Source organism: Papilio polytes, unplaced genomic scaffold (assembly GCF_000836215.1).
Source record: "Papilio polytes unplaced genomic scaffold, Ppol_1.0 DF822178.1, whole genome shotgun sequence".
Classification (NCBI taxonomy): domain Eukaryota; kingdom Metazoa; phylum Arthropoda; class Insecta; order Lepidoptera; family Papilionidae; genus Papilio; species Papilio polytes.
In genome coordinates, this window is record NW_013527026.1 from 5,034,204 (window position 1) to 5,059,337 (window position 25,134).

The 25,134-nt window shown below is 33.2% G+C and overlaps 1 protein-coding gene across 1 annotated transcript in view; it reads right to left on the reverse strand.

Annotated features, from left to right (window-relative positions):
• Nucleotides 1-754: 754 nt before the first annotated feature.
• LOC106106493 overlaps nt 755-25,134 on the reverse strand; it is a 25,057-nt gene continuing 677 nt past the window's right edge. The window contains exons 2-11 of the mRNA XM_013287075.1: nt 16,597-17,247; nt 8,091-8,306; nt 7,470-7,726; nt 6,401-6,528; nt 5,751-5,851; nt 5,195-5,297; nt 4,012-4,084; nt 3,662-3,817; nt 2,453-2,625; nt 755-938 (exon numbers count right to left, since the gene is read on the reverse strand). Coding sequence (XP_013142529.1) covers nt 794-938; nt 2,453-2,625; nt 3,662-3,817; nt 4,012-4,084; nt 5,195-5,297; nt 5,751-5,851; nt 6,401-6,528; nt 7,470-7,726; nt 8,091-8,306; nt 16,597-17,119 — 1,875 coding nt within the window. The 5' untranslated portion in view covers nt 17,120-17,247 and the 3' untranslated portion in view covers nt 755-793. The remainder of the gene's footprint in view (nt 939-2,452; nt 2,626-3,661; nt 3,818-4,011; nt 4,085-5,194; nt 5,298-5,750; nt 5,852-6,400; nt 6,529-7,469; nt 7,727-8,090; nt 8,307-16,596; nt 17,248-25,134) is intronic.

A 25,134-nucleotide genomic window follows, 5' to 3' on the forward strand; every position in this document is an offset into this window, starting at 1 on the left:
TTTTTTGAGCAAACATATCTTTGAAACGGAAACTAAAGTCCTAGTGACTAAATTGTTTATTAATAATTGATTTAAAATAAAATTAAGTTAATAATAATTTATATTTAAAATTTAGATAACCTAAAATAGGGACATTTAGGTTGTGAAGTAATTTAATACATTATTCCTTCAATATTATTTGAATACTTCTTTAAAACAGAAATTTAAAAAAAAATATTTAACAATACGCTTATATCTAGAAATAAATACTTAAATTAAGAAAAAACTATCTAAGAAATGCAAGAATTAATTAATTTAAGAATTAACAACTATATTCGTTTTTATTTTAAAATATTAAATTAAGTTATCGTTACTTAAAAAGTAATTTTGTTTTAAAGCTTTCCAAACGTCATCTATCTTTTGTCAAAAGCTAACTTAGCTTATGATAAGTTAAAGCACCAAGAGATGGCGTTAGGATAGCGGAATCTAACCACAAATTTATCAATGAAAAGAAAATCTTCAAGTCTTCTGTCTTATATAAAAATCAATACATTTAAAAACAAAAAAGGTTATTTAATTAAATTTATGATTTCTAATATTCTGTAAACACAAAATTATGTATATGTTTGGTCTTAAATATCTTCAGTTATTTAAGAAAACCAAATACAAAAAGTGTAAAACACTCGAAGTTTTCTTTAATATTTTTTTTAACTTTTAATTTACGAAATAATTTACAAACACTTTTTAAAATTAAAGCCTTTGAGGCACATAATTCTTTCAGTTTTATTCTAAATTGTATGGACTATATTTTAAATTACTTTTGATTATAATTGATATTACATTGTGGGTATAATAATGTACAGTCTTTCTGTTCCTGTCCGTCCCTTGCCGCTTGCACGTATCTGTAGTACCTCAGCGCCATCTTGCTGTCAGCTGGAGGAACTAATTCACTGGAGTCCCTAGGAAATAATAAAATATATCATTAACAAAGACAAGAGAATTAATTAAAAGTTACATAAATAGTTAATAATGGGGAATTTTGGGCAGTAAAAGGGATGGCTGAAAGAAGAATACATGTGGCGGAAATGCGAATGTTAAGATGGATGTGTAACACTAATGAGTATATTAGAGGAAGTTTGAGAGTAGCCGCAGTGGTAGAGAAGGTACGGAGTAAAAGGTTAGCATGGTATGGGCATGTTATGAGAAGGGATGATTCGCATGTAATAAGAAGGACGTTAGTTATGAATGTGGAGGTACACCGGTAGAGGTAGATGTCACAATGTCACAATTTTTAAAATTTAAATAAAAAATTAAGAAATTTAAAAACTTTAAATGCTTGTCTTGGAAAATGTACATTGTATACTGCCATTTTTCTATCAAAACGATGAAATGTGTATAATTTATGTACTCTCTTGTCATTACAAACAAATTTTGTAATAACCGAAATAACAATAGAATTAGTGGCACGAATACCATTTTCTGTCAACCGTAGTAAATGTAATTTGTGATCAAATACCATGACCGATAAAATAAAAAAAAAAACTTAAATACAATTTGGATCACAGATAATAACGATGAAGACAGATACATGACAAACAATTATTTTCTTTCACATGTACTCTTCTTAACAGACATGCATTTCATAATTTAAATATCAAGCTTGAATAAACTGGAACTTAAGTGAAGAAGAAATATGTAAATGCCTAATAACGCCATCTATTTTTCAAATATAAAACACGAGCTGTTGCCCTCGACTTCGTCCGCGTAGTATTAGAAAACATACAAACTATATAAATTACAAAAAGTTACGTATCCCTCGGGAAGCGGACATTTCTCGGGGACGAAGCTTATCCCATGTGTACTCCAGACTTTGTTTTATATCTGTGCCAAATTTCAATAAGATATGTTGAACCGTTGTAGAATGATCGAGTAAACATTAAAAAACTAAATTAATGAATCCCACGGGAACCGTAACTATTTCCGGGATAAAAAGTAGCCTATGTGTTCTTTCAGACTATGCTCTAAACCTGTGCCAAATTTCATAGAGATCCGTTCAGCCGTTTAGGCTACAAACGCTAACAAACATCCATCCATTTATCCATCCATCCATCTAAACTTTCGCATTTATAATATTAGTAAGATGTAACATTGATTTCGATAACAATGAATAGGCTTGGGAACCATAGCTTTTGACTTTATTATTAGTTCGAATCCTTGCAACGAACTACTACCACCTTAAAGCCTGTCCATTTAATAGAGGTCAAACATGAGTGTTTTATTATTGAACTAACTGATGCTCGCGACTTCGTCTACATGAAATTAAATAGCTTATGTTACTCAGAGATAACGTAGCTTTTTATTAGTCAAAGATTTTTTGAAATCGGTCTAGTTTATGACTTATTTCAATTCATACAAAAAATTCAAAAATACAAATCTTTCCTCTTTAAAATATTAGTATATAGATAGTACTCACTTGCTCAGTTCATTAGAGACTAGATTACTGTATGGTGAATGTTTGAACGGATCGCTGTACATCGCGCAGACAGCTCGCTCCCTGCAGCCGATGTCATTCGCTCCCATCGGCGTCAGAATTGTATCCACTTTCTCTAACAACGCGCCGTAGAATCTCTCAGCTGCTACCGTATCCTGTAAAAAAAAAACATCATAAATATCAGTTTTTAATCTTATCTTACTAATATTATAAATGCGAAGTTTACATGGATGGATGTTTGTTAGCGTTTGTAGCCTAAAGGCTGAACGGATCTCCATGAAATTTGGCACAGGTTTAGAGCATAGTCTGGAAGAACACATAGGCTACTTTATATCCCGGGAATAGTTACGGTTCCCGTGGGATTCATTAATTTAGTTTTTTAATGTTCACTCGATCATTCGGCAACGGTTCAACATATCTTATTGAAATTTGGCACAGATATAAAATAAAGTCTGGAGTACACATGGGATAAGCTTCATCCCCGAGAATGTCCGGTTCCCGAGGGATACGTAGCTTTTTGTAATTTTTATAGTTCGTATGTTTTCTAATACCACGCGGACGAAGTCACGGGCAACAGCTCGTTAATAATAATTTATTAACTAAGTAGGTTATTGTCATTCTTAGAGTCTACAAGTAAGAGAGAGTTCTTAGTCTCTTTATACTCTTACATAAGGTCTCGTAATGTAATGACATCTGAGAAAATCAATATTTCGTTTTTTTCTTACGATATAGCTTTCGCCCGCGGTTCTGTCCACGTAGAATTAAAATAAAGTAAGTAGCCTATGTGTTCTTCTAGACTATCTACATCTATGCTAAATTACATCAATTCGCTCAGCAGTTTTGTCTACAAACTCTAACAAATATCTATCCATCCATCCAAACTTTCCATTTATATTAGTAAGATAATATTAAATTGAGGAGAGCGTGCACAGAATTTACATGATCATTTCTATACGTTAAATTTTGAGATTTAGGGTCTTCCTACCACTAGCTGATAGAGGCTCAGATAGCTTAAAAATTACGTCACTGTCAGATAAGATAACAATATCCGATATTTCCATCACATATTTTCTCGTTGGATTGTTCTCAGACAATTTACAAAAATTGGTAGGAATGACTCTAAATATTCAAGTTCTCATAATTCTGAGAGAGTTAATACTGAGTAACTCAATTTAGTCAAAGAATACTCACAGGATCCTGAGATGCGAGTATTTCTTGCTGCTGCCTCACTAGTTCTGTCTCTGCTTTAACCCGATTTGTTTCTGTCAACTTCGCCTGTGATACTCTGAGTATTTCATCTCTGACGGGGGACGCGGGCGCTCGAGCCGCGAGCGATGCTGCCCGTATCTGAAAATTTAAATCATTCGTTCAGATCATTCAGTCGCATTTCTCTCATGTTGCTCTGCATCTCTTTATATAAAACGTTTTGATGATTTCGTTCGTTCAATTCAATTGTTTCAATGTTTTCATTCATCTTCGTTAATCGATTCGTAATTCGCTTGGAATTAGTTAAGAAAAAATAAACTTTATTGTTAACTTACTAGTGCTTCTTTTTCTGGATCTCTTGCTGTCGCTTTCTTGTTCCTGTAGTAAGGATTGGGAGGTCCCACGGGCCTGGAATTATAAGTAATAACTGAAAATATCATATAAACACATTGACTTCTAGATTAAAAATGTTTATTTAAAACACATGGGACAGTTCTATATATTATAATTTATTATAATATATTAGAATTCTATTTCAATTACGTAGTATATTAATAAATTGTTAAGGTATTTTTTATACTAATAAAAAAACAAAAGCAAGTAATCTATGTGTTTTTCCAGACTGTTCTCTACGTCTGTGCTTCATTTAGATCCGTTAACCCATTTAGGCTACAAACTCTAACATCCATCCATCTTAACTTTCGCATTTATTATATGAGTAAGATGTTTTAAAAGTGAACAATTCGTTACAGAGATATATCATCAGCTACAATGTCGTGATAAAATGTTGTTACAATTTAATATTGTATAAAACGTGAATCGTCCGAGCGAAGTATTTTCACTCGCACGCGATTGTTATGTAATATTTTATAGCTCAATGAACTAACTTTTACATGTGAAAGCCTTAAGTTATCTTACTAATATTATAAATGCGAAAGTTTAGATGGATGGATAGATGTTTGTTGGAGTTTGTAGCCTGAACTACTCAACGGATCTCGCTGAATTTTGGTACAGATGTAGAGGATAGTCTGGAAAAACACATAAGCTACGCTTTTGTTTTTTTTTTAATTCTACGCGAACGAAGTCGCGGGCGAAATCTAGTCTTTAATAATGAGACATTAAAATGCAATAACAATTGAAACGTCACAAAACAAGTGAAAATCTATATCGTGTTTTGTTTTAAGACTATAATCGCCCTTGTTCTGACCCTTCTTTATGTAGATTTGGAACCAGGTTTTTGTGTTTCAAATCGATTTACTTTCTGTTATTTTAGTCATCGATTTTTCTTTAATTATGACACCTTTTATACCTATTAATCTCCTTTTAACTTTAATTAAAATTCTTTAAAAATCAAAACATAGTTCTACTTTATTAAGCTCTTTGAAAGAAACAGTTTTCGCAGAATAGACTTTTTTATCTTTAAAACTAAGTCCCATTGCGTAGAAAGATTTCCAATACCTACTTATGTTATAGTTAGAGTACAGTCATGTTAAGTTTATGAATGTGTTTATGGTTTACCTTATAGGACTGCCAGGAGGGACCTTATGTCCTCCGCTGGGCGCGGCGACCACATTAGGTACTGCGTTGTTACTGCTCGCGTAGTCACCAATGTTTGCTTGACCTGAAATAACTTAACATTTACTTTTATTCTTTGTCTAAATAAAAATCTTAAAACAAACAATCTTTAATTACCAGATGTCACATAGACGTATGAAGTTTTTGAGTTTATGAGGTTTTGGAGATTGAAATATTTGAGTTTCTGAGGTTTTTTGAATGTGGGGTGTTTGAGATTGTGAGTTCTATGGGTCTGTCTACTCGAAGTATTTCATAGTTCTTGTTACTACAGAAATCAAGTAATCTTACTAATGTCACTAATATTATAAATGCGAAAGTTTAGATGGATGGATGTTTGTTAGAGTTTGTAGCCTAAACGGCTGAACGAATCTCGATAAATTTTGGCTTAGATGTAGAGTATGGTCTGGAATAACACATAGGCTTATTAGTATTTTTTTTAATTCCACGCGGACGGATCGCGGGCGAAAGCTAGTAAAATATAAACAAAAGTATTCATTACCTGGTGGAAGACCAAGACCCCAAGAATTGATGTCATTGATGTCATTCGCGTGTGGTTTAAAGTTAGCTATAGCATTGCGATGTATATCTGATCCAATGTACCTGAAAACACATTTTTATTAATTGCGTGGGTTTGGATTTAATGCTAAAGACCAATGGAAGCAATAGATAACGCACTTGCATTATACGTATAAATTATTTATTTGAATTTATGTGGGAACCTTCAATCCTTTTTTACCCTTCTACGGTATTTAAGTTTACACAATTCTTCAAAATGTAGCCTATGTTACTGATAACGTATTTTAATAGTCAAAGAATTTTAAATCGGCCCAGTTTTTTTTATATTATAAGGTGGCGAACGAGTAAGCGGCCATCTGAATCCGCCAAAATGGCGAAGCGACCACTGCCCATAGACATTCGCACAGTGTATGCATTGCCTACCCTTGATCGACTGAGGAAGAGACACACATAAAGAGGATATTTCCGCTTACTATGCGTGTCATGCACCGTAAAATCCACGTCCCCTTCCCATCCTTTTCGTATAAGAAAAATGGTGGAAAGCAAAAGGAAGGAAATTTCAAAACATACATAAATCCAAAAATACAAATCATTCCACTTTATAACATTAAAGTATATACAACAAATGCTTACTCGCTGCCAAGTCCCGGCCCGGAGAGTTCCCAGTCCTGAGTATTGTAGTCAAGTGTGTGCGGATGATGTTCTACGTGTGGCTTCACCGCAACGTGGGATGGGTGACCATACGCCGGTGCGTACGGTGCCTGAAATAATACAACTATAGTATGCCATGGAGATTGTTCAATTTTATTATGATACTTATATATAGTAATAATAGGGTTTAATTTCCGAATCCTCAATATCTTTCGTAAAGTCTCAGTTGAAATGGTTAAAGCAAATATTAATGAAATAAATAAAATCTGCTGATATACCATACATGACTGTCGTTTGTTTTCTTAGCTGTCTATTTATTTGTCATCAAAAGTGATATGAAAGTACATCTTTTTTCATATTCGTGATATAAATTATATTCATTTGTTAACTAAATTACACCAAAGAGAAAGTGCAATGATTTCTACTATATTTGACAAAAAATAGCCATAATTAGTTCTAGGTTTTTGCCCCTTCTTTTATGGCAGAATTTATGATAGTAGAGGTTTTAGGGGAGGGAGGATTAAGAGAATTATGTTAAACTATCTAATTCAAAGTCCTGTGTCTTTCCTTTCTGTTCATCACCCTGAGCGGTCGTCTAACCGTTAACCTTAAGCCAGCACACAACAGTAGAACTGTATTTTTTTTTTATATTATAAGGTGGCAAACAAGCAAGCGGCCACCTGAATCCACCGAAATGGAAAGCGACCACTGCCCATAAACATCCGCAATTGCAGATGCGCTGCCTACTCTAATTGACGGAGGAGGAGACGCACCTGATGACATTTCCCCTTCCTATGCGTCTCCTCCACCGTCAAATCCACTTTCCTTTCCATCCTTTCCTCTTAAGAAAAGGGTGGAAAGGGAAAGGGACTAAAATTAGGCCTCCGGCACCACACTCATCAGACGACACGCGAAATTGCTTCCACTTCACGCCTGTTTTCTGTGTGGTCATGGTGTTACACCGGGCAAGCCGGCCCATTCATGCGAAGATGTTAAAGCGGGCTCTACCACTGTAAAAAAACTGTTAAAAGCATGTCTTATATTGTCTTACCTTGTGATGGTGATGTGTTATCAAATGATGATGATGATGATACTTCGTAGTATGATAATTCTGGTGATACCAAGAGCAGAGCTTGAATATATGACTCAATGCCGGGAATAGGAACAGGAGGAATTTCAAAAACATCTTCTTCGCGGTAGACACTCCAAGTACTAACGGTAACACAAATATCAACTTCAAAGCGATTAGTTTTACAACTAAGATGATGGCTAGAGCAGCCATTACTAGTTTCTTTTTGATGTACTTCTCTGAAACAAAATAACATCATTTAGATTTTATAGCAACGAAAAAGCAGTGACCTTGGATTCTATAATCTTTCTTCTTACTCTTACAAATGCTAAAGTTTAGATAGAAGGACGCTTGTTTACTACCTCAATTTTCAACGGATCTAGCTGAAATTAGGTACCTATATTAGGTACCAAAGATATTAAAAAATGTAGAGAGTTATGGGTGACAGTTCACTTGTAACATTTTTCTCATATTCTTACGCGCTATCTTTTAATAGATCCTCAAAACTACATGTCAATATAATTATGTTTAAAATAATTGCCAATAGGTGTATAAATAATATCACCAGTCCTCATCAGTCTTTAAATAAAAAAAGATACTCACTTATTTTATGAAAGAATATCCTCCCCTGTCCCACGTCTTCCTTTGGCTCCAAATCTATATGCACTAGAGCTCCAGTCTTCGTTAATGCTCGGGGAGAGATTTTCAATGTAGTCTCGTGGAAGAATAATTCGGGTAATGTCATCTTAAGATCGTGTTCCATTAGAAATTTCACTCCCTTGTCGTATAGGGCATCTGTTACTTCTTCTAATGGAGTCTCTGTGGAGGAGAGAATTTCTAATTAATTTAATTTATCATCACCCACTTGCCCTTATCCCTACGGAGGGTCGACACAGTATGTGCTACTCTGGAAGAGTTCATCTCTATCAGCCGTCATATCAGAATCCACTCCTTTCTTAAGCAAATCCTCTTTCACACAATCCATCCATACTTTATTCGATCGATTTCTTTCTTCCTCTACTTTTAAAGCCTATATTCAATCTTAACACTTTCTGGTTTATGTCCCCATCGTCTCGTCGCAAACCATGTACATACCACGTTAACCTTTTGCTTTTCAATTTCTCCACCACTGGCGCTACTTTCAAATCTATTTGAATCAATCAATCTATACTTATGTAATATAACGTAAAGACACACTACTTTTGGCGCAGAATGTCAGCAATTATAGTATATTTTTGAATAATTCTTTCTTTAATAAAAGTTCCTACACTTTTACACCCTTCTGGCTGTATGTTTTCAAACTATCAAACTTAGGGGATAAATAAATTAAAAAAACTCCTTCATGTGGGAAAGGGACCATAAACTACAAGCTGCCAACATTAAGGAAGTAAGGTTATAATGGTAACAATAAATTTGACATTTTCAATTGAGAATTTGACAAATATAAACAATAAAAAAAAGTTTTTATAATTCTTGTTTGGGACTTCGTCAGCGTAATAAAAATAGCCTATGTTATTAACAGATAAATAAACCTTTTAAATGATGAAAGATTTTTTTTTAAATTCATGCAAAAATGTAAACCTTTTCTCTTTATTACATTAGTATAGATTAAAGGGGTTTTAATGACGTATTGTTTATGTTCAATGGCACTTTTTTTAACAACAACTGTTTTCCCTATTCAATGAAATCTGATTGAATTTTTTTTATTATCTTTTTTATTACTCTGCACTATCGGGCTCAATATTATCATTTACATCTCACGTTCCAGATAATGTTCGTATTACTTTCTATAACGTTAGACGTATAAAAGTGATTTTTAATAAAATAGTGATGTACACAAAGTCGTATAAAATGTTTTGTCTACAAATCTATTACCTTAACGTTTAAACGGGATAATTCCCAACCGTCACCCCGCTCTGTCCCCATATGTGAACAGATTAGAATAAAAAGTTTCATTCGTCCTTTTGCGACGAGGAGACGGTTGGAACTTATTTTATTTCATAACGGTTACATCTGTTACCTTATTGGTGATAGTGGGACTAAGTGGTGGGACGGATGAAACTTTTTATTCTCACGTAGGGACAGAGCGGGGTGACGGTTGGGAATAATCCTTCAAACGATTGTAGGTTTCAGTTTGAAATTCGCCAGATTCTGACTGCTATGTACAGTCAGGGAAACTGGTGGTGTTCCACCTCAAAGCTACAATCGTTTGAACATTTTGTAACGAATCGCGGAATAAAAAACAATACAACGCAGCTTATAAATGTGTCTGTATGAAAAAAGTCGCTTAGTAATACTCGAATAGTTTCTGTTATTATGTCTCCGTCTGGCTGGCATTTACATATAAATAAAAAAAAAATATATTTTTGTATACATACTAATATAATAATAAAACATGCTTAAATAAAAAATAATAAAATACATAAATAATACCAGCCAGACGGGATTCTCTCGGCAGAGGTGACCAGACAGCCGAGGGTTAGGGTGAAAGGGAGAGAAACCGGCGGACAATGCGGGCGGTGTCCAGAAACACCGCTTTCTGCATCTGAGCTAAGAGCACACCGTCCCGGTGTCCCACTCGCCTCAGATACCCGGAAAGGCTGACTGGGATTAGCCCATCTCGAATAGTTTCTTTTTATTATTATCCCTTCGTTTGCACTCACAGCTGATTAGTTATTTGTAGAAAGAAGCGGAGTTTGTCTCATTGCAATCACCCGGCAATTTTGAACACCGCGGATTTTCGCGACTGTACTTACTGCACGTGAAAGCTGACTTCAAGTTACAATAACAATAGACTGTCGTTCGTTATGACGTATTGTCGATTGCTTTTCACACATTTTCCGTTACGGAAGTGTTAAGAAAGTCGTAATATACATCTAAACAACGTTGGTTATACGTAAACATTACAACACAAAAACGTACGATTAATTGCTTTTACGCATATTACTAACATGGTCAGAACTTAGAAACTTAGTTAGTGGTTATTTAAGTAGTGTTTTATAACACATATTGACTAAAATATATTTTGTGAACAACTAGCCACACCCCGACTTCGCGTGGATCTATGCTGATACAGAAATATGATTATTTTTATCACATTAGAATTCTTTAAAATTATTAGTATTTCTCTACTATACTATACAAGTATTATGCATGCAGACTTTCCCATTGAACCACCCGTGTCTTTAAAAAAAAAAATATTAAAACTCGTTGCGTAGTTTTTGAATAAATGTAAAACTAGGGCCATTGTTTAATTCTTTTTAATTTGCTGATAAAACCACACTATTTATAGAAATTGATAAAAATGCATTTGTTACCAAAAAAATGTTGTTACATCGCACGCGTCACATTTTTCTCTCCACATTCAAACTTTGTTCTTTTTATTTTTAAATACAATATTTTATTTTACTTTCTTGGCGGCCAGCATTATACTAATTATTGCTTAACCAGTTTTAAAGATCAAAACATACATAAGGACCAGAGAGCGAGTGTGTTTTATTTTTTATTTATTTTTTAAGAACTAAATGTTTAATTCAATAAAACCTCATTAGCGTTACAATATAATTTTTGGAAACATAGCTTTTCTTTATAATGTCAATTATGAACTCCGTAAAACAACGAAATACTCGATAACAATACAAAAGTGCGTTAAAACCGCTACTATACAAATTGTTCGCTAGATTTAGTTTTATTATGGAATTGAAGTTATAGCAAGACATGTGTATTCGGTTTTTAGCAGATTTATTTGAACTTTGTGTTGTCACGTTTATGTTAGTTAAACTTTTATTCTGTGGTTTTGAGTTCGCACGAGATAGATCTTGTGACCTAGATATAAAAAATCGAGTTAAGATCAAATAAACGTTGCCTTATGTTTACATCAGATATTAGCATTTAAACTATATCTCGCTGAATAAAAAAAACCATAATATGTAACCTAAGTTACTATGTTTTTCCAAATTATATTCTACCTGTGCCTTATTTCAATGACCTTCGTTAAGCCCCTCTAGAACTCTTGTTCTAGAATCTTCTACTTATACGTCTAGAATATAAATTTTCCCAAAGTAAGAAAAAGTAAAAGAAAAAATTACTGACAATAAATTAATTACACTTTGAATTCAGAATGTGTTATTGTTTTAAACATTGCAGTGAATCCGGTTCCTAACTTTTACATTTAAAAATTTCTTTACCGAGACGCTAGCAGACTTACGCAATCGATTATCATCTCTACAACCTACATAATAAGGATTACGTTTATTGCACAAGTAATTTCAATAAGCGCCTGTCAAATAATTGATGCCGGGATTGTACATTGCATAATGATCTTTAACACATAGTGATACGATATGTTTTAGAACATACCAATATCATTAGCGATTTAGTCTATTTTACTTTCACTGGAAGTGAAATGCTTTCGTTTCTTGGTATCTTGTTAATTAAATTTTGCTTTAAATTTGAAATTTTTTAATCTATGTAAGAAAATCGTTTATCTTCGTGGAGACAAGATTAAACGTTTAAACCAACTTTTTTATATTACAATAGAAGTCAGTTTCCATTAATACTAATATTATAAATGCGAAAGTTTAGATAGATGTATGTTTTTTAGAGTTTGTAGCCAAATGGGTTAACAGGTATTGACGAAATTTAGTACAGTTGTAGAGGATAGTCTGGAAGGACATATAGACTGCGCACTTTTGTTTTTTTTTCTTTAATTCCACGCGGAAACAGTCGCGGGCGGAAGCTAGTATAAAGAAACATTAACTAATCGGAGTATTCTTAAAAGCAGTGTTAATATTGGTAAATCAATTTTTAACAATAATAGAGCGGGCGCAAACCTTCTACTAAACTATCGCACAACGGTTTTGCGATTGTCGATTGTTTCGCAGGCAATTCAACAATTAGTTGCACAACTAAAAAACGGATAGTGTGCGCAACTACATATGTCTTATGTAGGTTGTGGCAATAAAAATCCTATTTATTTATTTATATAAGCCCGTAGGAATCAACGCGCGACTAAACAGTTATGCAACAGTTTAGTCAAATATACACGCTTTTATTAGACAATTAACCTCTTTGGTAGAACGTAACACTGTACTGGCCACATACATGTAACGTCCCAAAGCAGTTTTAAAAAAAAAACAAAAGAAACAATAAAAATATATTGATAATTGTAGTTAAGGTTCTCCATGTCGTGTACGCTCTGATGACTTCTTTGATTATCCTAATTATGGTACAGACGCGCTGAACCGTCCACTGCACATGTCACTTCTGAAATTTAGACCGCGAATGTACTTTTGTATGTGGGTTTGAGTACTAGACCGTGAGCTCTGCCAAAATATTATAAAATAATAGCGTTCGCCTGCGACTCTGTTCGCATGGAATTATAAAAAGACATAAAGTAGACTATGTGTTCTTCTAGTCTATCCTCTACTTCTATGCCAAATTTTATCAGAACCGTTCAGCAATTTAGACTACAAACTCTAACAAACATCCTTCCATCTAAACTTTTGCAATATGAATTTGGAAGAAGTAAGATTTTGTGATATTTACTCTTTGGTAAATAAATACAAGCTATTAGATAAAAAATTACCAACGATTTCTGTAAGGTTTGCGGTTTAGGATATTTATTTTCTCTTAAGAATATAAAATTCACTTATCGAGAAACATTTTTTTTTACATTTACAAATTACATCAGTAGTTTAGTTTATCATATATATGTATTAATAGTTTATGCTCTTTACATTTTTTTTTTAATTTACTTTTAAATAACGACATTTCATTTTCATCTCTGATAAGTTTAGGTTAAGTATTATATAATTTTACTCCAGCAAATGTTATAGTTTTTTGACCATAGTTTGTTCTAGGTTTTGATAATTTTTTTCATTCTATTTATCTTATTTTCGGCTTAGAATTGTTTCTCTACCAAGTTATTTAATTTTATTTCGAATCTATTTTAAATAAGGAATATAAAGACAGTCGTAAAAGACTGCATGAACATATAAAAATCAGATTAGACATTTTTTCCCTTAAAGCGCGGTACACACGTGGCCAGCACATTACAATCGTAGGTATAAGTAGGGATTCAATGCCGCCAATTTATTTTTACATTATTCCAGTTGAATGCCACTTAAGCGCTACTGTCCAACTGTATTAGCCAAGTGTGAACCAGGCATAATTTACACATCATTACTTCCCCTTCATATGTTTTCACACTAATGGCGGTAATTCAGGTTATGCGTACATCACATGACAGACCTGTGTTTATTTATAAGGTGGAGTCTTATTGACGGAATACATTTAATTTAAATTTCAGTTTCTTATAGATATTTAGTGGCATTTTATCTTAATAGTATAAGGAGACAAATGGGCAAGCGTCAAATTGAATTTTAGTGGTAGAGCCCATTTTAACATTTCGCTAAGGGCTCGCCTTGTGCGACCACGATTACACAGAAGACAAGGGTGGAGTGCAGAAATCCAGTGTTACGTATAATAAGTTGTGTGTCGGAGACCTAATTATTATCTATACTATTATAATAAAGCGTAAACAGACACTTTTATGTTGCCTAAGATGTCAGCAATTACGGCATATTTTTGAATAATTCTTTTTTTAATAAAAAGCCCTACACTTACGTTACGCCTTAGGCTATATATTTTCACGCCATTAAAATTAGGGGGTAAATATTTTGGATAAAAACCCTAATGTTTGAAAGAGACCATAAGTTGCTGCCAACATCAAGTAAGCAAGATTGCCAAGTTTTGTCATGTCATGTCATTTTGGCATTTGCAATTGACAATTTGAAACATGTAAACAGTAAAAAAAATTATGCTGGTGAACAGCACGGGAACAGCTAGTTTTAATATAATATAAGGAAAAAAGGAGGGAAAGTGGATTTGACGCAGAAGACGCGTAGGAACTATCCATTTATATGTCTTTTCCTCCTTCGATCACAGGTTGCCAACGCATCTGCATTTTTTTATTTAGCGACCATAACATTTAACTGTTGTTTGAATTAAGAATAAAACATTTGTCGTTAAACATTTGTGTACAGTAAAGAATACAAGTACCGTTAGTCCTACATTGCAAATTATGACCTTCGAACTAAAACTTGACAACGGAACTGTACAAGTCAAATGACAAGAGAAATTCTTAATTTGTAATTCAAATTTTAATGATAATTTGTAAGTAACTAGAACCTGATTTTACTTGAAGGTTAAAATGTCATTTTCAATACAAAGTATTCTCAGATGACTAAAAAATTTGTATAAATGTTTGCAAAAGGTAATAAAAATATTTTGGTACAGATTTTGATTTAGGACTTTTACCGCTTAATTCTGTAACGAATCTTAAACATGGAATTATTTACAATCTGACAGCCGTCAAATTATCAATGTATTGTAATGTAAACGCCTTTATTTTCTAGCTGTTGTTCGCCACTTCGTTCGTATGAAATTTAAAAAAATGCCTATGTTACTCATAGATAAAACCTTTCTAATGATGAACGAATTTATTAAATTGGCCTAGTATTTTTTACGTAAATGTAATACATACAGAAATACATATCTTTCCTCTTTATAACATTAGTATAGATGACGCTGTTTTATATTTAAAAGCCGTTTCAGTATACGGTTAGTATTACGAAAAGTATTTTGGGCATAATTCCATATACGAGAAAGATGAAAGGAAAGTGCTTGCTTTTAGTAAACTTAAAATTTACACCCACGTTACCCTGTTTCCTTATTTATTTGTCTACTAAATAAAGCTTTCAAAAGCTTGAACAAAAATATCATAAATTGATTAAAATTATTAACATGATATTAATAAACTTGAAATAAATTACTTTTGTGATTATTTTTAACCTGTGATCAATCCCGGCTTTACACGGGTCTAATACTGATACGAGAAAGCGCTTATTCATGACAACACATTAGAAACCACTAAAATTATTATGATATTACTACTGCATTATACATGTAAACATTCCTCTTGAATCACTCTATAAAAAACTGCATCAATTTCCGTGGCGTAGCTTTAAAGATCTAAGCATACGTAGGGACAGACAGCAGGAAACAACTTTTATAGTTACTATGTAGTGTTAAGAACAAAATTAGTACCGTGCTGTAGAATTGGCGCAACTCTAGATTATCGGCATAAACGTCACGTCCCTAGCTGACAGCTGTCAATTTCACTAGAAGTATGGATAGATTGGCGAGCAACTTGAGTCTTGACGAGAAGTGTTGCTCTGAGTTTAAAGCGACAGTATCAATTAAATAAGTTATCTAAAAGTAGTGATTCATTAATTTTCACGAAAACATGCAAGAACAATTATTTACTAAATGAATAAGAAAGTAAAACAGATTAACACTAAGTTGGCGTTAAGTATGCAAACTGGTATATTCTAAACTTCACACGTTTCTAAGTCAAAAAGGAAACGGGTGGAGGTCACATTAAAACGGACTGTCTTCTGATTTCTATAACACAACCAGGCGGATGTGACACGAATATGTACTGCTCATTGTCACTGCGTACGAGGTTGAAATGCGTTAATGCTTTCTATGCTTGAGGTTATGAATTGGGCATTGTCGGGATGTTGAATGATTAGAAATTCAGAACTTAGAATATATTTGACTTGGTGACCGTCAAATCTGGAGAATACGATACAGTGTGTTCTAAAACATTCATACCTACATTATATAGATTATTTCTAGTTGAACAGATTGACCTATAAGACAATCTGCCCATAATACAGGATGATTTTAGTTATGAATGTGGAAGGGAACACTGTGAGAGGTAGACGTAGAAAGAAATGGATTGCGTGAAAGGTGACATGATCAAGAAGGGAGTGATGACTGAGATGACGGATGATAGAGTTATTGGGAGGACGAAAACCCGGTGCGCCGACACTACGAAAGTAGGATAAGGTATAGGATATGATGATGCTTTTATAGTTTTTTTGTTTGATGTCTTCCATCCTTTTTTCCCATTGAATCTTTTGTGCTTAGAATCGATTAAAAGTAAACGTAACTTTTTCTGCATTTTTATTATTAGTTACTCCTATTATTTTATTTTCTTCTTATTATAAAAAAGGAAAATATTTGAAATTTGATTACTAACCTGATTCATCCTGGTGGTTGATTTCATTTTCTTCATCCAACGATCTTTTATCACTATCTTCTTTTTTACTTCCAGTAACATAAATAATATTTGCTTCTTTACTATATTTATTGATGTCCACATTATTTTTCTTGAAGCACATACCACTAGCAACGTTCACATCACCACTAAAATCTAAACTCTCATCTAAATAAGAATACACGTTCTTTTGTAGACAACTAACTGATGGCTTGAATGTACATTCATTAAGTATGTTATCCCACAATTTATTTCCAGTATTAAATGTACCATTTTGATAAACACTGTTCAAAGATCTCCCAGATATAGATTCTAACAATTTTAACCTCCTCGGTATATCTTTTTCTATGTTTCTTATTTCTTCTGTTACATTTTCATTGCAATTCACTTTATTTGTGTTCATTAGAATTAAAATTACACTAGTTTTTATTATATTAAACATATTGAGAGTCTTTCGCCTCTCGTTTTGTTCTTTTGCGCACTTAAACACATTTTTAATTGCCATCGTCACAGCATTACTGAAAATATTAACTTCTGTTAGCGTATGTCTTTTGTAATGATCCCATTTTTCGTTTTAATGTAGAAGGTTTTCTTTTTGTCGATTTCTTCTCAATTGTGCATGTCGATTTTCATCTGCAAAAAAAGAAATATCGTTTAAAATTTGAACAGTTAAAATGAGATTTTATACTTATTTATATGCAGTTACTAGCTGTTGTCCACGACTTCGTCCGCGTGGTATTAGAAAACAGACGAACTATGTAAATAACGTGTCCCTTGGGAACCGGACATTTTTCGGAGATGAGCCTTATCCCATGTGTCCTTCAGATTTTGTTTTATATTTGTGCCACATTTCAATAACATATGTTGAACCGTTGCAGAATTATCGAGTAAACATTTAAATACGAAATTAGTACATGCCACGGGAACCGTAACTATTTCCGGGATAAAAAGTAGCCTATGTGTTCTTCCAGACTATTCTCTATATCTGTACCAAATTTCATCAAAATCTGTTCAGCCGTATAGGCTACAAACTCTAACAAACATCCATCCATCCTTCCACCCATCTAAACTTTCGCATTTATAATATTAGCATGAAGTATGATTGATCAAACCATCGGCCGATTAGAAGTCTATAGTAGACAGGGTATAGGGAAAATTAGTCATCACCCTCCTTCTTATACTACTCAAGTAGGGTCGGCGCAACAGGTTTTTGTCCTCCACATAACTCTATCATACGTCATCTCAGTCATCACTCCCTTCTTCATATCACCTTTCAGGCAATCCATCTATCTCTTTCTAGGTCTACCTCTACCGGTATTCCACACTCAATAACGCTCTTCTGTTACATGCACTTCAAAAAAGGTATATAAAAAATTACTGTGTTTACTATTCTAATATCTAATTACATGTTTTTTTTTAGAAAAGTACGTAAACAATTAATGAGTTTTCTTAACCCCAATGTAGTATTTACTTTTCATCAAGAGAGAAGAAGGTCGTATAAAGTGTGCCTTGACAACTATGCCGGTCACACGAGTACAACCGGATTGCTTGAAGATTATCGACCATCAATGAATGAAATGTAGACTATAACATAGACATTTATATTTCTTCTACATTTTTTCTTATATAGCGGGAATCAAACAAACTCTATGTTAAAGGGATCTTTAGGTAAATAGCTCCTTTTCTATACTAAAATAATAAAGCGTAAACACACATTTCTTTGTTGCCTAAGATGTCGGCAATCCCAGCATATTTTTGAATAATTCCTTTTTTAATAAAAAGCCCTACAATTACGTCACGCTTTAGGCTATATATTTTCAAGCCATTAAGGGGGTAAATATTTTGGATAAAAACCCTAATGTGGGAAAGAGATCATAAGATGCTGCCAACATCAAGAAAGCAAGATTACTAAGGTCTGTCATATCATGTCATTTTGACATTTACTATTGATAATTTGTCAAATATAAAGCCGCACGGGAACAGCTAGTATTTAAATAAAATTAATTTGTCAACCACTATGGTGGATTTTACGAAGTCATCATAGACGATTGCAAATGATATTGAAAATTGTTGTGACTGACTAATGATAGAAACTTCTGGAACATTTCCGTATTATTAATGGAATTGATAACAATAATCAGTAAAGTAGATTACGTACAAAATATAATGTATCTTGAAAAGAAATTTAATAAAAACAAAAGAAATCCGATCGATCTTTGTCTTTTGTTTACAATTTTGTTATTATTTATTGTCGAAAGTGGATTATTTTACAGCATACATTGTTCAAACATACTTCTTACCTACATTTACAAAATTAATGTTTGTTATTAAGTCTGATATAACGTTGTGTGATAAAAAGCACACTTTTATTTTTTTTTAATAAGAGAAGGGGACGAGCGTCGGGAACACAGAGGTGGTTAACAACGCCCATGGACATCCGCAACACCAGAGGAACTACTATTTTATAATTTCTCGACAAAGCAAAATATTCTCAAAACTTATTTTGTCATAGCACAATAAAGAGTTTATTATTTTTACCGTTATTCAAAAAATATTAGTGTACAATTTTCCGTCAGTTTACAAATAATTCCGTTTAAAATTTGAGGTACCAGGATAACATGAGATTTAAAAGATGAAGATGTCTTTACACACATCAGTGAACATCGTCTTGTTTTGGATTCCGAGGCGAGCATTCGTTACGCTTTCCAGTGGCGCGTGCAGCGTCAACACGGAATTAGATCAAATGGAAGTCGCATTTAAGTTACTTGGTTAATATTAACGCAAGGATTATCTAAAGACTCTTTTTGATATTTAAATATGAAGTACGTAACGTCATATTATATCTACTTTGCACCAAATATGCTAAATTATTTAGCAAATGTTAAAATCACTTGTATAAAAAATTTTGAGTAGGCATGGTTGACACTTCACTTGAGATGTTCTTCACATGATCTTACTAACGTCATTTATTTATAACCTCAAAATCACATGTCAATATAATTCATTGTATTTAAATGTTTAAACCGTTTAGTTTATTTAATGACAAAAGATGGAGCTTATTCTAATTTTGTAAAATGTTTTATATCAGATTAATTATTATTATATTAACAGTGGTAGAGCACGCTTTAACATATTCGCACGAATGGGTCGGCTCGCCCCCAGCAATACCACGACCACACAGAAAACAGGCGTGATGTAGAAGCAATTCCGCGTACAGTCTGATGAGTGTTGTGCCGAAGGCCTAATTTTAGTCCTTTTCCCTTCCACCCTTTTCTTAAGAGGAAAGGATGGGAAGGTAAAGTGAATTTGACGATGGAGGAGATGCATAGGAAGGGAAAATATCCTCTTTATGTGCGTCTCCTCCTCCGTCAATTAAGGATAGACAACGCATCTGCAATTGCGGATGTTTATGGGCAGCGGTCGCTTTCCATTTCAGTGGATTCAGGTTACCGCTTGCTCGTTTGCCACCTTATATTACAAAAAAAAAATACAACACGAGGTGGCACTAAACTTGACAACTGTTACAGAAGTTACCTTTCGGAGAAAGTACCGGTGAAAAAATTTTGTTCACTCTTCGTCTATTTGTTTTTTTAATATCTTAACTTGTAAATACAATTATTATGTAAGCCGTTGCAATAAATTGCTTAAATATATAGAATAAAGTTATAAAAATCACAACCAACCATCAAGTCTTATTCGAAGACGTAAATAAAAGTGACAGCAATCTACAAACGACATTATGCAAATAAAACGAGTAACTCACATATTTGTGAAGAAAGTAAGGACGCGCCTACTGACACCATTTTATAGCACGTTCATAAAATAACTCAAATTAAGTAATAAAACAATATCTTGATTACTACTTGTAATAATTTATTATTGGTAGTATCGAAAAATATTTTTATTTGAATCTAAAACATCGATTTTATAAGTAAGCAATTAAGTAGTAGTCACTTTTTTTCAAATAATTTAAACTAGTTGCTCGCGACTTAATCCGCGTGAAACTAAAAATTATAGCCTATATTACTAACTGATAACGTAGCTTTTTAATGGTGAAAGAATTGTTGAAATCTGCCATGTAGTTTTTGAGTTATTAGAATACATACAGAAACACAAATATTTATGACTAGCTGTTCCCGTGCGGCTTCATTCGCATGTGATTATAAAAATTTTAAGTTACTATTTACATTTGACAAATTGTCAATAGCAAATGTCAAAATGACATAACATAACAAACTTCGGCAATCTCGTTTCCTTGATGTTGGCAAAAACTTATGGTGTCTTTACCACATTAGGGTTTTATCCAAAGTATTTACTCCCTAAGTTTAATGGTGTGAAAATATATAGCCTAAAGCGTGACGTAAATGTAGGGCTTTTTATTAAAGAAAGAATTATTCAAAAATATGCTGTAATTGCTGACATCTTAGGCAACAAAAAAGTGTGTGTTGTTTTATTATAATAGTATAGATAACTAGCATAGATTATAAACCTAGCTAGAGATTGACGAATTTGTAATACCCCAATCAAACCTAAACTTTTATACTCTTTATAAATAAACGTTGTCATTGAACATCTGTCTCTATTTTTTCAACGAGAAAGATAGAGATGACATAACGTGTACATTTTTAACGATAGAAGTAAGGTCATCAACACTTGCAATCATCTCAATGTCACTGACCGAGACATAACGCTTCTGTAAGATTTACATCTACGTTAGTGCTCTTGATAGACTTTTGATTTCGAATAGACGTCGCATTCCGTTCAAATTGCCGAGTTACATTTATACGAAGCTTAATGAGTTGGATATGATGGGATTTACAAAACATTACACCTATGTAAAAATAGACTACTGTTGCTCGCGACTACGTCTGCGAGGAATTAAAAAAAACTAAATATGAATTTATGTGCTCTTCTAGACTATGTTTTATATCTATGCCAAATTTCACAAACATCCATCCTATCTTAACTTTTTGAAAATAATAGTACGAAGTTAGATTAAAGAGATTTGCGCGGTCAAAAATGTTTCTATAATCCAAATAATATTAAAAAAAAGATAACAGAATAGTTAATATTAAAGAAAACATTATTTGCACATGTCCGAAAGTCACTTATACGACGCAGAACAAGAAATCTCTATTGACTATGCTTTTAAGCTAGCGAGAAAGTATTCATAAATATAATATTTCAAGGTGACATCGTGCATTAATATTACAATGTACTTTACGTAGAAATGGACATTTTTTTACTTTTATTAAAAATCAAACTACTTCATCTTCATTTAAATGCTAAATGTAAATTTAAAAATATGTTTTGAACTATAAGAACAATATTTAGCTATACTGAACTATATTAAAATACGAAATGAGTATATTAGAGGAAGTTTGAGAATAGCCCCAGTAGTAAAGTAAGGAGTAAAAGGTTAGCATGGTATGGGCATGTCATGAGAGGATGAATCGCATGTTACAAGGAGAACGTTAGTTATGAGTGTGGAGGTACATCGGTAGAGGTAGACCTAGAAAGAGATGGATGGATTGCGAAAAATCTGACATGATCAAAAAGGGGGTGATGACTGAGATGACGTATGATAGCTTTATTTGGAGGACAAAAACCTACGGGAGTAGGATAAGGAGAACGATGATGACTGAACAAAGAACATATACTTTTTGATAAAAAGTTCTAACGTTCTAAAGCCTCTAACACACTGTCGTCAAAGCGATGTAAGCAAGCTATTTCATTGATGTAATTGGAATTAACTTCATTGTTCCAGTCAATAATTTAACAGGTATACTTTAGAATTAAATCAAAGTAAACGGGCACAAAACTCTGTTTTCACATTTTACTTCGCTTTTGTGTCATGTGCCACAGACTTTATTTACCGTAAGTATGTCCAACCATTAAATCACTAATTTAAGGGCATGGTTAACAATAAAAGTCAAATTTCAACCGGTTTATGGGTGAAACAGGTTGGCAACCTTTTCTCCGGTAACGTACGTCATAGTTTAGCGAGAAAGAATTTTGTACACAACTTTCACTGCGTCCGGGTGTTAATGTTAGTCAACTCTGCCTATATTTGTTTTAATTGTTATCAAGTAGCGTCTATTTTTAATACCTCTATGGTCAAAGCAATTCAAGTGACACTTTCATTTGTTTTTCTCTGACTGATAACAGGTAAATGCTGCAAGTTTTTTGAAAATGTAAGCGTTCAATTCCACTGTCTAAAGACCGATTTAAAAACCAAAAGGGACTACCTAATACGTTTTTATAGTGGAAATAGTTTAAAACATAATGACACACATTGATGGTGTTAAGTTCAAGAGGTACCAAATGTCACTTTGTCATCTGTTTTGTCACCACAGAGTTACTCAGATATAAAAGCTTCCGTTACGTTATTAATAAAAATAATAGTAATCAATTACGTAGATTACTTTAATCTTAAATTCGAATAACATATTTTTCAATTTATACGAAGCTATGAAAAATATACGAGAAAGTCGGTCGATATTTTCCAACGTATATCAAGAAAGAAGAGTGAAAGTTAACGAAATGGTATAATACAAAATATTATTATATTCTCATAAACCACATATGTATAAGTTTAATTAACTTATGACTTTAACTTAGAATTTATGACCAGTTTCCCAATAACATTTATCCATTCATTAGTGTTATTGATTCGATAACTTCATAAAATGTTTCCGAACTACGTAACCTGAGTTTTACTTTGTAAAAACTTAGTCCAAACTAACACTAATGAATCGCTAAGTAATGACACAATAAGTGGAAACTTCAGAAACCCAGCATAAACCTAGCATACTATAGTAAGGTTTTGTATTATCTGTGATTAAAGTTAAGATTATTTCTGTTGTTTCGTATTCTATCTGGCCAAAACAAAAAATGTGTGTACATAACAAAAAAGAATAAAATGTTCTGATTACAAATTTACAAGCACCCACCCTAAGCTCATGGCTGGCTATAAACTGGCTTTGGCTATAAAAAAATACATACAAATCCATCACGAAATCGACAGTCAAAACCGTTTTAAACTTGACCAGAGAAAGTGGTCGAAATTACTCCAGATCGAGTCAAACGAAATGAAAAGTATGCGTAAACATGAATGAAAGGTGTTGAAAGAATAATTGTGTGCGCGTCTGAAGAAACTATTTTGTCCTCCTAATTGTTATCTTATCGTAGATCTGTAAGTACTAGCTTTCGCCCGCGACACCGTCCGTGAGGTATTAAATAAAACAAAAGTGATTAGTCTATGTGTGCAGACTATCCTCTACATCTATACCAAATTTCATTGAAATCCGTTTTAGCAGAAAACTCTACCAAAACTATTAAGTCTAGTAAGATGATGATTAACTGATTTACAGCTGTTAAGTTGAACAGATTGTTAAATTGTAACTGTCAGTTATAGTTTTAAGAATACAATACAATGTTTATCCATACATATAATAAAATTGGAGTGTCTGTCTGTAATATCATAAGAAAAATACCAGATTTCGGGAAGATGATGTATTTACGTTGCTGATAACGAAAATTGAAATATCTTTGTCTGTCTGTATGTCTGTCCGCGAGCTACGTTATTCCGGGGAATCTCCGAAACAGCTGGCCTGATTTCGACAAGACTTTCACTGAAGGGTAACTGACAGAGATGTGTATATTATAGGTTATTTTTTATCTTATTGCGAAGTCGCGGGCAACAGGAAGTTGTTTATAACTGTAGCAAATATTTACAAACTCTGGATAAAGTTTTCTCTACGAACATAATGCAAGTTAATTAATTCAAGACATGTAATTATGCCTATTCAGTTTGAATTCCGACGTATAATTTGCAATTTATATTCAGCGATAGCGCCGACGTTTTCTCTCCAAAAACCGAAAGTTTGTCCCAGACCTTTTTAGACGTATCTTGACATTTCTAGTTTTGTTCGCTTAAAACGTGTTTTTGTATAAATCATATTATATCCTGCGTGTCTTCATTGTATAAATCTATACAAAAACATATAGATCAATACTTATACAGTATAGCTAAATATAAGAGAAAAAGAAAGAATCTAAAAAAGTAGAATTAAGGTGATACTGACAACACTATGTCATGTATCACTTTACTACTTTAATAGCAAAATTCGCCATAATAGCGAAGCAACCGCTGCAAATAGACATCCTAATTTGCAGTTGCATTGTTTACCTATAATTATAAATGAGGGTAATCCCTACTTTCCATTCCTACCCTTCCCTTGTCCGAAAAATGTGTAAAGGGGAAGTAGGCTCCCATAATCTTCCGACACAATTTCTTCCATGCTTGGCATCAAGTGGGGGGGGGGGGCTAAACTTTCAACCCCCACTCCTGAAGTATACCATGCTCTATTTTGAGGTTTTCTGATTAATTCAAAGTTTCAAATAAAATATTCTGTCTTCTTTTACATTGAGTTAGCGAGCGTTCGCACGGACGCGAAAACGCTAGGCGGTAACTATGTGTCAAAATAGAACGTATGGGATTGTATGAAGCTGTTCATA